Raw genomic sequence first — 18,036 nt, 5'->3', positions numbered from 1 at the left:
ATATAAATAAATTTGCCTTGCCTATATATATATATATATATATATATATATATAGGAGAAAAGTTTATCAATTGGGACGAAAGTCCTGTAGCTTCCACCTGTCACAAGATTTAGTTTTAGAAATTTTATCATTACCTGTTTCTTGTTTCATTTTATTGTAACTGTATTTATATATTGTGACAAAAAAAAAAAAAGATGCTGGCTTTATGTGCCCCAGAGGAGTCTTTATTATTCCAGCCCCACAGAATTTTAGCTTCTGGCAGAAAACAAACAAGCAAACAAACAAACAAACAAACAAAAAAACAATCCAGACATGTTCAGAACAACCAAATGGTTCCAGGCATGCAACATTACACTTTTTAAAATTACATTATAATTGTTATTAGTAGAAGTGTGTGAGGGTTAAGTCAGTATCTCACTGGGCTGCGACTAGTTGGAGACACAACAATTGTGATAAAATATATGAATTAGCGACAATTTTCACTTGGAATCACACTGAATTGATATTCACATATTTTATCGCCATTGCTGTGTCTCCAACTAGTCGCAGACTGTCGCAGCCCAGTGAGATACTGGCTGAAGAACTCGCACTTCCTGTCTCACGGAAACTGACTTGAGAAGGATTCGTGACAGCTTTGCGACACCAGCGATGCATTTGCGGCTATTTTGAGAGAAATTTTATCGCACTAATTTTTTGAACACGTTCAAAATATCAGCGATGAAGGAGCGACACTTTGCGACTCATGCGAGGAAATTGAGAAGCCCCGCGAATGTTTCAAGACACTTTTGAAACTCTCTAGCGCATGACGTTCGCAATTTGTCGCAGCCCAGTGAGATACTGGCTTTTGGGCTCGGCTGGGATAGGCGTCCTCCACCCTGAAACTCCACTCCAGTCCAGGTGGTGGCGGTAACGCGTCCAGTATAGCTGCTTCTCCAACCGCCAGAAAACACTGGAGAAGAAAAAACCGCTGCTCGTCTGAGCCGCTTTAGCCCCTCGAGTTATAAAAATAAAAACACGTTATTGTGTCTGGCTCTAAGGATTTAAAACCCTGAGGTAAGTTAAACTGAAGGTGTGTGGTCGAATCCCAAATATATCTCCACTTTACTGTTTTAGGAACTCTGTTCAGTATGAAATAATGCCGTGTGCACCCTAGATAGTGCACTATTTATCCACTCAGGAGAGAGTTGTAGTTTGGCTAACCTGCTTAGTTGTATATTGAAAGTATTTAAATCTTCACTTCAAGTTCATTTCTATCGCTTTCTTTTTTCTTCTAAATTGAGACTTCCTCGCAATTCCAACTTTTTATTTCTCAAAATTCCGACTTGATTTCTCACAGACTTTTTCTCGGGGTTTTTATTTATTTTTTTAAAAATGCTATTATTATTGTTAAGCTAATCAGGCAGAATCACCCCCTCTGCAGTGTGTTGAGCAGAAAGCTTTACACACTGAAAATGGATGAAATCATAGGGGACTGTTTTAGGCATGGTTTCCCGAACCGGGAGGTCTTGTTGTTGGAAGAATCGTATGGTGTTGAGCTCGAAGCCTCTGATCCCTGGAGAGAGAGAGAACTGTGTCTAACAATTAGCTCTGGCAGCAATGAAACCTCTTACTTTAACTCAGGGCTGGTTTTATACGCAGGGCTTTATTAGGCACTGCAAACTCTTCTTCTTCTGCATGTTTCTTCTTCTTAAACTTATTCATCTTCTGTACAAATTTCGATTTCGAATAACCCAATAACTGTACATCGCACACAGAAACAATACATCAAAACGTGCGGCTTGATCGGACTAGGTGTGCTATTACTTTGTTCAGCATTCTACAATTTTTTTGCGACGTAGTCGTGAAAAAATCACGCAAAATTTCCCATTCATTTCAATGGGAATAAATGAAAAAAATCGCACATTTTCAACATTTTTCAAACATCTGCTGCTCTGGCATCAGGGATGAGAATTTTCCGCCGATCGGCGGATTTCCGACTTTTTCAGACCAAAATGATCGTTTTTGAGCGTGCGTGTGCAACATTAAGGTCTGCATCACGCATCTTAGCCCATGTTTACATTAGACCGTATCAGCGGATCATCAGATTAACGTTTTTAAAACGATTAGTTTGCACACAGCAACACCAATACACGATTTGCGTGCACACAGCAACACCAATACATGGATATGCTCGGCTCCGCAGGCATCCTGCGCTCCAAATCACTCCGCCCTGAACAGCGAGTGCCCTCTGGAGGGTGCGCACTCCAGCCTTGCGCAGCTCACAGAGCACGCGAGTGAAGTGCACAAGCTGTGATTCAGGACTGAGCCGTTGTGTGTGTGATCCCAGCGCATATCACTTACCACTTGCAAGTGGAAGGATGGCAAGCCTAAAGACAATCATAACTACACAATGGGCAGTATTTGCATCAGTATTTGCAGTATTTTCATACTTTTATACTCTTTAATGAAAGGTGATACAAGGTGGAAGTCCGCGCCGTTTTTCAGCAGTCGCGTCACATGACCAACGCCAGCGAATCAGGAAGGTGGATGTCACAGTGACGTTGTCCAATGACGACGCCAGCTAGAGCTCAGCACAGCGTATCCGCGTATTCTCAATGTTTACACAGCACCGGAGCTGACACGATCTGGATTGAATACGTGGACCCTGGCGGATTCCCGTTTCCCGGCGTTTCCAGGTGGTTTAATGTAAACGGACAGTGCATCCGCGAAGAAAACGAGACAGATACGGTCTAATGTAAACTTGGCCTTAGAATGTGCGCGCGCGAGGGAGACTGTGTGCAGTGTTGCCAGATACTGCTAACATTTTCCATCCCAAAATATGTTCCAAACCTGCCAAAATGCACTTAAAACCGCCCAATGTGGCAACACTGCCTGTGTGCTTGTTCATGTAGCGCATGCCAGACAAAGAGCATCCTGATTGGGTTACTCAGCAAAATAAGCCAATCAGCTTTCAGTGTGGGCGGGCTTTTATCTCTTTTCTCGAGGACCGGAGTTTTCAGCTGAGTCAGTGCAGCCTACAGGATCGGCATGGCAGAGAGAGCGCGCGTGCGCCCCAAAAAACCAAAGTACAAAACCCACTTCAGCTCAGATTACACAAAAGAATCTCCCTGTGTAATAATAATCTCCCTGTCTAATAATAATCTCCCTGTCTAATAATAAAGAAAATAAATAAATAAATAGCCAAAAATCATTAGCCCCTGGTACCCCTGTGCCCCGCCCCCCTGGGCCATGGGCCCCGCCCCCCTGGGCCCCGCCCTGGTTTTTTCAGACTTTTTAAATATTTTTCATTCTCATCCTTGTGGCATGCTTTCACCTAGAGACATGATTCAAACTTTAAAACGGGGACAAAATTCTCCTGTGTGGATGTGGCATTCAACTTTTTTGCTAGGTTGTATACTTTTTGATCAGTCACAGATCAATCACCATGATCAAATCTGGAGAAATTCAGACTTTATAATGGGTGTCTATGCAGTCGAGCTAGAGTGAGCTAGAGTGTACACAGCTTTAAAAAAATGCTCTACATTTCTCATTAAAACTGTGTTTTTTCAGCCACAAATTTCACTCTACCAGAGCATTTTTTAACATAGTTAGCATAGTTACTGGGAGACCAAATGGTCTCCCAGTGGCCAGATTTGGTCTCCTAGTCAATGCCAAACCAGCTTCACTGGGAGCCCAAATTTTAAACCAAGTTATGTCTTATCATTTGGTTCAATCAGTTGCAATTAATTAATCAAGTACCATGTAAGTATACATTTAACAAGGAAAATGAAGATCTATGTTATAAGATATATACACACAAGATCATGTTGGTTAAGAAAAACAAAACTAAAATTTGGTTACTGAGATGGCTGATGTTAGAATCCGATGTCATTACTGTGTAACTTTGAGTGTCTTTGATATAACACAAGGGCAAATACAGCCCCATTTACATACCGTATAACGGTGCCCAAATTACGGGCTTGTCAAAAGGCCCAAAATAGAACTTACGAAAATCGCCCAAATTAGAAGAAAATATCCTGTTTCATAAGGGTGGAGAACCCAAAATATTTTTAAATTATTGTTAAATGTCATTTTTTGGCATATATATTTCAATTTGTTGTTCAGTCGCTTCATAACATGAAGTGAACATGAAATGTGTCTAGCGATTACCGTAAACCGTGTCTGAGTCTCTGACGTCTGAATGTCGTAAAATATACTTCCTTTGTTTATGTTGTGAAATTCTCAACGATTCATGATAACACGTGGCTGTCGGTTTGTGATACTGTTGATAGTATAGATTGACAAGTGGTCGTCATGCCGGGTCGTGGTAGACCTAAGACAACTGGTAAATCGCATAATAAGAACAGCAGTTCATATATTCATGGAAAATGCACAATCGATGGCATTATTAAGTCTACAGGCGGGGGAATGGGGAGGTTTATCACACGACAGAACAGTCAGAAGACATCAGACGATATTGTTGACAAGGTCGAGGTCATTGGCTTGTCGTCTGCAACAGCTGCCTTACAGTTGCCAGGTACGCTATGGATTTTTATTACATATTTTATGTGAGACTTTTATGTAATCTGCTTTGTACCAGCTTATTTTTAAACTTAAGTGAAAATTATTTTTATCCCATTTATGCCCAAATTAATTCATACCAAATTATATTGGAAGTTGAATTGAAATAGATGTGCGCCCAAATAGATGCTGTGATCATAATTAGGCTTACAAAATATTTTTATCTTTTTTATTTATTCAGAATGTTGGAGAAAACCTTTGACTTTTTAGATACAGCACTACTTTATACTTGCACATGTTTATGTAATTTATATTATTTTTATTGCTCGATATATTTATAATTGGTTAAAAAAATTACTAAAAATGATGCGTCAAAAAATTTCGGCACGCTACGCGCGAAAATAGTAAAAAAAAAAAAAAAGTTTAAGCTCGCCATGGTGCCCAAATTAAAAACCTGTCTTTGCCCCTGTAACATTTGTGCTTGGTAATTGCTCTTGATAGCTGTGTAGTCACTGTAGTGCATTTGTCTGTATGGTGATTGGTGAACGATTTTGCATCACAGAATATGCCGCAGCGGTGCAGCCGCATGGACTCTGGGGCCTGTGATTGTATTGCCCAGACCAGTTGGTCTCCTAGTGGAAAATCCTTAAAAAATGCTCTGCACTCTACACACAATTTTCTCAAAAGTTGGAGTCACACTTGTCTTGATTCACACGATGTGTCTACCTAAACGATAGGATTTACAGTTTTCGCACAAGAAGCCTCAAAGTGACAGGTTCACAGCCCAACTGCTCAATTGACTCCCATTATAATCCCGACAGTGCTTTTACTACAAAATCAGAAATAGCGAGTTGAAAACAACCGACCTGTTGTCCACATTTTTTACACTAGGGACAAAAAAATTACATCAGTGTGTTCATGAGAGCCTTGTAGCGCTCAATGTGAAAGAATTTTGTAAATACCTCCTTTCATTTTCGTGTAAATCGCCGTTGTTCGAGGAGAAGGAAATCTGAGAAAAAGCTCTCTTTGCCTGTAATCTTATGTCTCTGCCTCCACCTGTGCACCGTTACCAAGGCAACCAGCTCCAGTCAGGGAGCAGATGGGGGAGGGGCTGCTCTCTCTCTCTCTCTCTCTCTCTGTCTCTCAAACACACACATGATCATAGCATCGGAGCGTCATAGCAAGTCACACATTCACACAGTACAGTACAACTCCTGCAATAGCGACTGCTACGCCCACTGCATCACTCTCACGATTTCCCGAAGGGGAATTGTCTAGTTAAACTTATTCATTCAGGGATGTGTTCTCTCTCCCTTACTTTTTATCCTTTATACAGATATGTGTAAGATTGTCTATGAAAACGGGCACATTTTAAAATTTGCAGACGATACCGTCATTGTAAGTTTGTTACACAATAATGAATACAGCCATGGTCCAATCTTGGAGGATTTTATTAGGTGGTGTGATCTTTCGTTCTTGGTGCTTAATACATCCAAAACAAAGGACATGATTGATTATTGATTTTAGAAATCAGGCTCCAAACCATGATCTCACAGTCATCAAGGGCCAATCTGTTGAACGCGTGGATAATTACAAGCATCTTGGGATTGTTGTTGATGATAAATTGACTTTTAACAAGAACTGCGAAGCAGTATGCAAGAGGGGACATCAGTGGTTGTTTTATCTTCAGAAATTGTTCCGTTTTAACATTGATAAAACTATGCTGACCCGATTTTATCGTGCTTTTACTGAGTCATTGTTATCTTTTGCCTTCGTGTCTTGGTTTGGTAGTCTGTCACTACAGGACAAAAACTCCCTGAACCAAATAAATGGGCTGGGTGGCTAATTGGGAAGCCTCAACCCACCATGTCTTCTCTTTATGACAGTTACAACGTAAATCTACCTGTATTCTTAAAGATGGCTCACACCCTTTGCATGGTGAGTTCCAGCTCCTTCGCTCTGGTCATCATTTTGGGGTCCCTAAGGGAAGAACAAAACGGTACAGAAAGAGCTTTGTACCAACAGTAATTGTATTGCTGAACAGTAAGGCCCAGAGGTGAATAATTTTGTTCATACTGAACAATTGATGAAGCACTTTTTAAAGATCACACTTTTAAGGATGGTATATGTTAGGATGTGTGTACTGTTGTTGTCTTGTCTGTTACAATGTATTTTACATAGCTGTTATTTTGTATTGGGATTGCTGAATTCCTGCCTACACAATGAATTTACCAGTACTATGGTATGGTACAAATAAAGAAACCTTGGACCCGCCCTCCATCCTCAAACTGCCGCTAGGCCATGTCCCCACTGCCACATACCCCCACCGATCGACTCGGGCCGGGGAGCCATACATCCTGCAGTGGACTCCCCCTTCAATGGAACAGGAAGTCTGCCACCACCACCTGTGCCCTGGCCTGTGGACCACCTCAAATGTAACCATGTAACCTCCTGGAGGGTGAGATACCAATGGGTGATCCGCACATGGGCATCCGTCATGCGGTGGAGTCACTGGAGGGGCACGTGGTCCGAACAGAGTGTGAAAGGGCACCCCAGCAGGTAGTATTGGAAGGTGAGGACCGCCCACTTGATGGCCAGGCACTCCTTTTTAATGGTGCTGTACATACTTTCGTGCATCGAGAGCTTGCAGCTGATTTACAGTTCCTTGCTCTCCACCTTCTGGTACAAAACGGCCTCCAGCCTTCTGTCCGATGCGTCTGTCTGTAAAATGAAGGGGAGAGAGAAGTCAGGGTAGTGTAAAAGTCCCCCCCCCACACACACACACACTGCAGCTTTTACCTTGGTGAAAGCCTGTTGGCACTGCTCCGTCCATTGGACCGGATCTGGTGCTCCCTTTTTAGTGAGATCAGTCAGTGGGCTGGTGACATCTAAATAATTAGGTATGAACCTAGGATAGTAGCCAGCCAGCCCCAGGAACTGCCTCACCCCCTTTTTGGTCTTGGGCCTCAGGCAAGCCGCAATTGCAGCAGTTTTGTCAATTTGGGGATACACCTGCCCATGACCCAGATACCGTACTTCCACCCACCCAATTGCACATTTTTTGGGGGTTAGCTGTGAGACCCACATGCTTCAGTGACTCTAGGACAGCCCTAAGGTGTTCAAGGTGCCGAGGCCAATCATTGCTGTACGCGATAATGTCGTCAAGGTACATTGCCACATAGGCAGTGTGGGGATTGAGGATATTCTCCATGAGCTGCTGGAATGTGGCGGGAGCCCCAAATAACCCAGAAAGAAGCGTGACAAACTGGTGTAATCCAAACGGTGTGGAAAAGGCCATTTTCTCTCAGGATAGAGGAGTCAAGGGGATCTGCCAATTGAGGTATTTCACCTGACGTCACGGGGTCACGTGACGCCCCAGTGTCCGCCATTTTGAAGGTCAAGCTAGCTAATGTCAACAACATAGTAGCTAGTATATTACTGTAGCAATGTTTTTACGTTCATTCATTTGGATGACTGTTAAAACTTTTCAGTCTCAAGTTTTTCCTTTACTGTATAGTTTACTGTAATTATGATCCGGCAGCTATTTACACCGGATCCAGTGTAAATAGCTGCTGGAGCGCTCTCCGGCTTGCTCCCCCTCAAATTAAGCAGTGCGCTCCAGCTTGCTCCCGGAGTGCTCCGGCCGAGGTTCTGGAGCGCGCTCCGGCTTGCTCCCCCTCAAATTAAGCAGCACGCTCCGACTTGCTCCCGGAGTGCTCCGGCCGAGGTGCTGGAGCGCACTCCGGCAGCTATTTACACTGGATCCGGTGTAAATAGCTGCCGGATCATAATTACAGTAAACTAGTAAATACAGTAAAGGAAAAACTTGAGACTGAAAGTTTTTAACAGTCATTCAAATGACTGAACGTAAACATTGCTACAGTAACATACTAGCTACTATGTTGTTGACATTAGCTAGTGCTAACAGCTAGCTGCTAGTACACTGCTACAACACAGACACTGACCCTAATAATACAGTTCTTGGTCATTGCCTGATAACAGCAAATTTATAATGGGCCATGTCTCAACAGACTAAGAAGTTATTTCAATGACATTTAATAACATTTTGTTTATCCTGAGGACCGAAAGTAAATGAAAATGTGAACAAACCTTAGCTGTAATAAGATGGCGACCACCGGCTCCAGGGACGACCCACTGATGTAGGCATGTTACCCAGCCTGACACAAAATATTTGTAGGCATCCAAACTCTTATACGCTTTCAGATCAATACCTGTGTATGGCGATGGGTTTTTAACGACATAGGTATACAGATCATGTGGGCCAAAGTCAGGTAAAGACGAGGGCTTCGTGTCCTTCTGTACGTCAGTGAATAATCCTGGTGGAAGCAGGTAAACGTCATTCTCTAAGCCTGCTAACCTCAACTTTTGCAAATACCTCTCCCTCTGCTTGCCTTGTAAATGCCCTACGTCGCTGGATAGTGAAGGTGTTTTCTGCATCTCGCTCCTTTTTCTTTTATGTTTTTCGTTTGTCGCCTTCCTCGCATTCAAACTGATTCGAGCTGTGACGTCCAAAATGGCAGCGTAACGATGCATCACATGACTTGGTCACGTGGGTGAAAAACCTCAATATCCCTTTGTTAAATCCAGTGTCAAATAAAAGTGAGCAGCATCTAACCGATCAAGCAACTCATCAATGCGAGGCATTGGGTATGTGTCGAATTTAGATACCACGTTGACTTTTTTCCATAGTTTGCAAAGAACCGGACCGATCTATCAGTCTTGGGTACCAGGACTGCCGGGCTGCTCCAGTCACTGTGTGACTCCTCAATCACAGACGCGGAAGGAGAATATGGGAGGACACCACTGGTGCGGTGGGCCAGCTGTGGGGAGCCAGCCCCCGTCTCTGTCGTGGGGGAATGGGGTGGGGACGGGAAGAGAAGGGAGAAGAGGTGACCCATCCGCCTGCTGTCGGAACCGGCATCAGATGGCCCTCCACCAACTTGATGGCTTGCTCCAGGGATGCTGAGCGATGACGCTGGACCCAGTCTGCCGTTCCTTCCGGAAGTTGAGCGATAAACTGTTCGTGTCACCAGATCGATGATCCTGTTGGTGTCATGGTCTTCCACCCTCAGCCGCTATTGGTTGAATGCTGGCAGTTTGGCTGGCTGACCTCTTCCAATGTCCGTGTCCAGAAGCACTGGCTATGTTGTTCCGGAGAGTGGCCGACACACTGCAGGATGACTCTCTTCAGGTCGGTGTATATGAGCTGGCTGCCGGCAGTGAGCTGCTGTGTGGCGGGCTGTGCCTCGCCAGTCAGGAGCGGACGTAGGCATGCTGCGCGCTGCTCGACTGGCCAACCCCGCACTTCGGCTGCTGGCTTTGAAGTGAGCAATTAAAGCCTTCCGGATTGTTGTACGGACCCATCTTTGTGAGGGTGCTGTGGGGAGGGTCCGCTGCGGTCGAGGTCCCCGACAACACAAGCAGATGCCGGAACGCTTGGTGATCTTCCTGCTGGGCCGGTATCAAGGCTTCAAAGCCTTGCTCTTGTTCCTTCCGGAGGGCGGTCAGCGCTTGATTCTGGTTCTGCTGGGCAGTAGCGAGGGCATGGATGAGATCCTTCAATGGGGAAGACTTCATGTGGTGGTTCCCTTCTGTACTCCTGGGTTTCGGCACCACTCTAATACGTCCCTCATGTGGGTGGAGTACAGAAGCATGGTAGGCGAGAGATGACGCTCACACACACCTTTTTCATGTTGTTTTTCAGCTTTAACGTCCGTTTAGGTACACAGACGTGTGCGTACACACAGTTGTGTTTTGGTCTGGGGAAATCTCTTCTCTCTGCTCTCTCCCTCTTTTTCTGTTCTCCACAGTAGAGGTCTGAGGGGGTCGGATTTTTCAGTCCCGCTCCCACCTACGCCCGCATTGTGCAGTCCCGCCCGCGCCCGCAAAGAATTATGATTTTCAGTCCTGCTCCTGCTCCTGCCCGCGCCTGCCATATTTTGTCCCGCTCCCGCCCGCAAATCCCGCATGATGCAGACGTTCGCGTTATTTCTCAGGAAAGTTCTTGTCTTGACACAGCGTGATGGTGCCCTGCCCCCTACTTTGAGTGGATTTGAGCATAAATATCTACAGCTCACGTTCGTTATTATTTACCTTGTTTCTGAATTCAGCATGTAGTGTCTCTAATAATAATTAGTGCTGTCAAGCGATTAAAATATTTAATAGCGAATCGCACATTTTTGTCACATGAGAAACCATTGTAATTCTCTGATCAGCATAAAGTGAATGGGCTTGCTTTTGTGGGTGCAATCAATTAATTATTGATATTAAGTGATCAATCTCGTTAAATCAGTCTCATTAAATTTTGAAGGTTAATAATTAAAATGAATCAATCCCATTGAATCGTTTACTTTGACTCCTTTGAATTGAATCATACCATAGAATCACTCTCATTTGAAGTGAATCGTTCAATGAATCATTTAGGGAATTGTTCAATGAATCATTTAGGGAATCGTTCAATGAATCATTTAGTGAATCATACCATTAATCCTGGTGCTTAATAATAAATTACCAAACAGCTAAATTATGGTATATTTCCAAATTATTACGATCACTTACCATATTACATAACTTGTATATGCACCCTTTTGAATTCGAGGGAGACTAGGGACTTCATATTGTTCACACAAATAAACACAGCTTGTTTAATAAATGAATTTATTATAACAAAGATAAAAATAATAAACCAATATATACAAGCAGTGAGGTGTGTGTGTGTGTGTGTGTGTGGGTGTAGGACTTGACCATGTGTTTAGCCTCGTGTAGCTAACTACACGTGGTGGAGGCCTAGCTTGTTGGTAGCTAAACAAAAGAATGTTATCTAAACAGAACAAAGGATTAGCTCTGTGTTTAGCCTTGTGTTGCTAGTGTGAGTTTGCTAAAGGCCCTATGGCCTAGCTAAAGTGTGTTTGTGAGGCCTACTGAGCACGTGTTGCTAAAGACAAGGGTATTAGCCGTAGCTAACTAAAAGCTAACTTGTGGATTTCTAGCTGAGGTGTGGTTTATCAGGCCTGATGGCCTGCTGAGCACATGGTAGGCCTTGATTAGCTTTGTGTTGCTAAGCAGACAAAAGGGAAGCTGTAGCTAACCCACTAGCTCATAACCATACTGAATTCACTGAAATCTTAATGACATCAAGATGTATAATAATGAAATTATAATGTTAGTAAGAATAAAAAAGAGAGAAGCATGCGCAGCCTATCTATTAAACAATTGAGAGAACATAGAACCAAAATAAATCAACACGCTGCGTGTCTAATAGTGTAATGAATAAACCTGGGTTTAAATTCACACTATTTCAAATAAAAGCAAATTCCTAAGACTATCCTAATTATGCCCAAATGCCAAAATCTTACTTAATCCTGCCTTTAGCAAGATATGAAGAACTATTCGCCGGTGTAGTTTCAGCCTCGCCGTGGGAGCACGTGAGCCGCTCGGGATGGAGGTGTAGAAAACTTTCGGGTCCAGCGGAGCACTTGGGTGGTTCCCGTGGAAAGCAGAGGATTCTTGGTCCGAACCTCAGCGTTCGTGAGGAAAAGTCTCTGATCAGAATAAGATGCACAGCGCTTTTGAGTTAAAAAGGATTCAATCGCTTCTTAACTTTTGACTGCCTGGGCTGCAGTCGTGACGTCACTTCTAATGCAAGTAAACCGGTTGTAACTCGGGTTGAGTTTAAGGATCGCGCGACTCTAGAGTTTACCTTTGCCAAGGGTAAGAAAGAAAATCGCGCTGAGTGATGGATCTTGCAAGAAAGAAGACGTCTTTTTGGGTGGAGAGCGCGCCTCTTTATACGTCCAGATTCATCGGAAGCCAGCCGTGAGAGACAAAGATGGAAGCGTTGTCCCATTGTTTTATGTTTCCTTGTATGATGACGTAGATGATCCCGCCCACGTGTGACGTAGGTCACACGGAAGTGGACTGGGAATTGTAGTTCTGACACAAGATGGCGGCATGATACCTACACTTTGTACCAATGTTTTTTTTAATTTTTTTAAATTGCAAAGCAGAGCTAGCAAGAGAACCATGAGTGAACAACTCTAATCAGCGAGACAGGTTACACAGTGACGGTAGGCTTGACTCAATGCTATCCAAGAAATCTTTCCTGTAATATGCAAATTTGGCCGCCTCTGATTGGACAGCCAAATTTGCATATTACAGGAAGAATTTCTGGGATAGCATTGAGTCAAGCCTACCGTCACTGTGTAACCTGTCTCTCTGATTAGAGTTGTAGACTAACTCAAACAGTAAATCACTTTACTCATGGTTCTCTTGCTAGCTGGGTGTGAACGGCGAGTCATTAGAGTTATCAAAGGATTTCCCGTTAGCGTGATCAATGGCAAATTTAGGCATCTTAAAATGTTTTTATTAATGCCAAATAAAATATCCAGCACAAATTATATATGATAGATATAAATTAATAATTTATAAATTTTATTTCAAACACGTTTTTAGTTAGCGGGACTGCAGCTTATCACCGCTCCCGCCCGCGCCGCATATGTGCACTCCTGCTCCCGCTCGCGCCCGCATATGTGCATTTCCGGTCCCGCCCGCGCCCGCAATGAGCTTTCAAAATTTGTCCCGCGCCACACTGCTTTGCGGCGGGTCCCGCGAGTCCCGTGGGAGTGCAGGGCTCTACTCCACAGTCACTGCAACAAACACACACACATTTAATTGGCAACAGGTGCATTGACTTTGCCACTCACCTTCCCTGGCCCTGCCCTACATTCACAAACTGACACTAAGCCACGACCCCACTGCCACAAATGCATTTGAAGTTCTTCATACTAACTGTCCAGGTTTTTGTGTCATACTGAGATAATCATTATAAAGAATCGCGATGCCTTCTCTGCCAGTTAGACGAGGCTGGTGTATATAACTGCAACCAGGAGGACTAGTTTCATTTAATGCTACAGACTCCTTTGGTTTAATCCATGTTTCTTTTTAAACACAGTACATTAAACTGCCGATCAGTAAGAAGTTTATTAACAGTTCGTGCTTCAGACATAAGAGAGAAAATATTTAAGTCTTAGCTTTTACAGTAGGTCAAAGGTGCTGGCAGCAGCTGTACAGTCAGTATGATCTAATTTTATATTAATTAGATTATTAGAACAAACTGAGTATTTCTACTTTTTTGTATAGCTCGGGGAACAGGCACAGTCTCAATGTAATGAAACCTGTGTGATGACTCTGTGCAGGTAGCAGACAGTTTAGCCTGTCCGTCTGCTCCCTGGCCTTGGCTCTGGATTGTCGTGGATTAACTAGGCCTGTTCTGAGACTATGAGCTATGCTGCGAGAAATGAGAGCAGCATCTTCCCGAGTGGGATGGATACCGTCCTGCCCTAACAGATTTGTTTGATTTTTAGCTGTGTGAGGACATGAAAACAGAGACATCCATGGATGGAGAGACCTCAGAAGCCTGTGTGAAGAAAGAGGAGACGCTGGAGCTGAATATCTACAGCTATGGAGACGATCTCGACAACCCACCTGAAGGTCTCTCCATTAAAGTGGAAGATCCTGACGATAAAGACTATCTCTGTAAGACATTAGGCCACTCTGGCGCTCAGTAACACTCACTGTTTATTCTACCCTGCACACTATCTGGTGCACTAAAAGTGCAATACAGTACATTTGGCATGTAGCCTCAGTCTCTCTTATAATTTTAATCAACAATTTGACATTGAAATTTAGATTTTTTTATTGATTAAAGTATGAACTTTGTTTATAGAGCGTGTAACATGGTAGCGAGGAGTGAGAGAAACTTTGTTTATTTATTTATTTAAAATACTTTAGTCGTTATAAACCGAGGATGTTAACCTGAACAAAAAAAGCATGGAATATCACATGATGGGTGTGTATTAAAAAAATCTATGCTGCATGGTTTTATTTTCATATTGCAGCATGGCCCAAAATGTATGATTCCCCTGAAACCATAGTGATTTGCTTGTTATTGCAATTTTGAATTTATTAATGAATGACACATTCAATGTTTAATTTGTTTCTGTTTACATTTAATGTGGCATAATGTCTGTCATTCTCTCCAGCCACTCCTGTGTTTTATTCTGAGACAAAAAAAAAATGTGGGATGTCGTGTGACTGAGAAACCAGAAAGCACAAAGTCCTCTGTCCTGAAGACTCTTCCATCTTGGGAAACTTGCTGACTGATACCTGGGTCTCCTTCCATAAATGTTAAATAAATGTGTCGTAACGTCTTCACCACATTAGAAGATTATAGGTTTTTCCCCCCTCTTTCTTCCACCCATTTGTCGTCCAGTGTGGTCACCTGCTAGTATCCACCCACTAGCCAGGTCTCTCTAATCATGTGAGTGAAGGCTAACACGTACTTCCTCCAAGACATGTAAAGCCATCAAACTCCTCTTTTTCAATTGCAGCTCATGCTGTGTCACATGATAGCAAAATACACCTGGAGGACAGTGTTATGTGCTCTGTTCCCCACATGCATAAGCTCGCAGAAGATCCCAACCAGCTGTGATTTAATAGGGGACAGAGAGTATGCCCCTCATTATGCCTCTGGAATGGAATGTTCAATAAGAGACAGTGGGTGTGAGAGACAGGAATCCAAATATACGGATTTTGGGGCATCACAGTGGTGCAGCTCCAGGGTCCTGGATTCGATTTTAAGCTCTGGTTGCTGTCTGTGTGAAGTTTTGCAAGTTCTCCTCCCCGTTGGACTATTTATTTATTTACTTTCTTACTTGCTGTGTGGACAGAAGAAGAAGAAACTTTTTATTTGTCACATGCACACTTCAAGTACAGTGAAATTCATCCTCTTCATTTAACCCATCTGAAGCAGTGGACACACACGCGTGCGCACACACCCAGAGCAGTGGGCAGCCACACCAGAGCGCCCGGGGAGCAGTCAGGGGTGATTTTCATAACAAATTTGGGAAATTCTGTTCCCCAGAAGATAAGCAAACAAGTAGCTGAATTTAAAACAACCCTGCCCAGGCAAGTCCTAAGAGAATACTGTAAATACGTCATGCAGTGCCACAGTCATGTTAATGAACATTCGTTTTATTTTGCCCTGCAAGCTTTGTATCTGACCATTTGTTTACTCCCACAAGGAAGTAAAAAAAAAAATACCTCATACTCGTATACAGTGCTGGCACAAAATATGGAAATGCCTAGGAAAAGATCGATTTTGCATACTTAGTCCGTGCAAATGGCATCAGAATCTGCACTGAAGGCAACTGAAATACATTATGAAGCTACAGAGACACATTTTAACCACAATTTTATACTTTACCCATGAAAATACTAGCAGTTTTGGCCATCGTTGTGTGATAAACATCATAAAAATATTGGAAATAGTATCTCTTTTTTTTAGTTTAGCCCCAAAAACCACCTTAATCACTCCTTGTTGGGCAATCCTACCATGATATGCTAATTATTCCACAGGTGAAAACCATTAACTAAATCATGTGGTCTCTACAAATAATTCATTAGAAAAGGTATTTATCCTCTGACTACAGCCAGGCAACAGGCAGAAATGGCATCAGAGAGAGAAACTACAGAAGAGCAGCGTATTAGGATGAAAGTTTTGCGGGAGGAGGGCCATTCATAATGAGCCATAGCAAAGAAACTGCATGTGACCCACAGTGCTGTCTGGAAATGCCTCAAGCATCACCAGAAGACTGGGAACTTCAAGAACATTTCAGGTGGAGGAAGGAAGAAAAAGTTGACTAAAGCTGATGTCCAGTACCTCAAGACTCCATCCCTACGAGAGAGGAAGAAATCCAGCAAGGAACTGGCACAGGACCTCCAAGATGCTACAGGCAAGGATGTCTCCCCACACCTGGTTAGGAAGACGCTCTCAGCAGAAGGCCTCAAAGGTCATGTGTCAGTGCGCAAAACTTTTGTTGAGAGGTGGAAATAAGCAGAAGAGACTTAACTGGGCAAAAATTCACAGGAGTTGGACTTCTGAGCAGTGGAAAAGGGTCATGTTCTCAGATGAGAAGAAATTTAGAATTATTTGGCAACGCTATGCAACAGTAAGTCAGGTGCAGAAAGGGAGAAAGATACAAGGCAAACTGTATTTCTCCCACAGTAAAACATGGCGGAGGGGTCCTGCAAGTATGGGGAGCCATCACCTACAATGGAGCTGGTCATCTCTACAAACTAGATGGGACCCTCACTGCTGACAAGTACAGACAAATCCTTATCCATCATGCTGTGCCTTCTGGAAGAGCTCTCATTGGCAACAACTTTATCTTCCAGTAAAATAATGACCCAAAACACACAGCCGGGATGGTTAAACAGTATTTACAAAACAAAGAACAAGATGTCAGCTTGACAATTCTTGATTGGCCAACCCAAAGTCCTGACATGAATATAATTGAGCAAGTCTGGAACTACATGGAGCGAGAGAAGGTGAAAAGGGCTCCTTTAAACCTGCCACAGCTCTGGGAAGTGTTGCAAGACATATGGAGATCAATTCCCCTTGATTTTATTCATAAACTTTATGATGGCATGCCTGATCGTGTCAGTGCACTTCAGTGTCAAGGGGTTCCATACCAAATATTGATAATATTTTAGAATGATTTACTCTGGTTACTTGTAACATTTGTTTGTTATGATGAAAATGTTTAGTTTATTAAGAGAACTTGAGAACAAAAGGTCAAATTGTGGTGTTTTGTCATTTTGGTAGGTGTTTCCATATTTTTTGCCAATACTGGTACTTTGTTGTGTCCTGTTTGATCCCAGTCCTGATGGACACCTCTAGTCTCAACCAGATGCTCAGTGAACCTTACTGGCAAGCTTTCTTAGGATAATCTTTATACAGTACTAATGTACCATATATGGTCTTAGATAGACACACACAGATTGCACACACATTTGGGCCTCATTTCTTCCTGTTGTGTTTTCTCTTCTCCTAGACTGTGAAGTTTGCAAATCCTTCTTCCTCAACAAATGCGAGGTTCATGGACCACCCCTCTTCATCCCCGATACTCCTGTTCCCATGGGAGTCCCTGACCGAGCCAGACAAACACTTCCTCCTGGGCTAGAAATCCAGAAGTCCAGTATTCCTGATGCAGGCCTGGGAGTGTTTAATAAGGGGGAGACTGTTCCAGTAGGTGCACACTTCGGCCCCTGCCAGGGAGAGCTGGTGAACCGAGAGGAAGCCAAGAACAGTGGAGACTCCTCGGTTGTGAGTTTGTCATAAATTTTATTATAAAGATTGTATATTTTTATGTAACAAAATATGATGACTAGATGAAGGTAGCTCCAATTAATATCAGTTTCTTCTTGCAGATGATATGTGGAGTAGTGGTGTAAATCGCAAGTTTGAGCACATTGCGGTCCGACATCGGTTCTTTTAGCCAGTGTGGTGGAACTTGCCTGTTAATAAAAATACTAGTAACGCCTCAGTGCTCAAGTTGTCTGTGTCTGTGCGTCAGCCCTGTGATGACCTGGCGACTTGTCCAGGGTGTACCCCGCCTTTCGCCCGTAGTCAGCTGGGACAGGCTCCAGCTTGCCTGCGACCCTGTAGAACAGGA

At 43.3% G+C, this 18,036-nt stretch overlaps 1 protein-coding gene across 1 annotated transcript in view; it reads left to right on the top strand.

The window, feature by feature from the left end:
• The first annotated feature begins 902 nt into the window (after positions 1-902).
• Positions 903-18,036, top strand: part of LOC132867697 (zinc finger protein 883-like) — a 57,878-nt gene continuing 40,744 nt past the window's right edge. Inside the window, exons 1-3 of the mRNA XM_060900707.1 lie at positions 903-1,054; positions 13,885-14,056; positions 17,416-17,687. Coding sequence (XP_060756690.1) covers positions 13,897-14,056; positions 17,416-17,687 — 432 coding nt within the window. The 5' untranslated portion in view covers positions 903-1,054; positions 13,885-13,896. The remainder of the gene's footprint in view (positions 1,055-13,884; positions 14,057-17,415; positions 17,688-18,036) is intronic.

The sequence above is a fragment of the Neoarius graeffei genome, chromosome 19 (genome assembly GCF_027579695.1).
Source record: "Neoarius graeffei isolate fNeoGra1 chromosome 19, fNeoGra1.pri, whole genome shotgun sequence".
In the NCBI taxonomy this organism is placed as follows: Eukaryota; Metazoa; Chordata; class Actinopteri; order Siluriformes; family Ariidae; genus Neoarius; species Neoarius graeffei.
The sequence above is the reverse complement of the archived record's forward strand: the minus strand, read 5'-3'. Positions and strand labels throughout refer to the sequence as shown.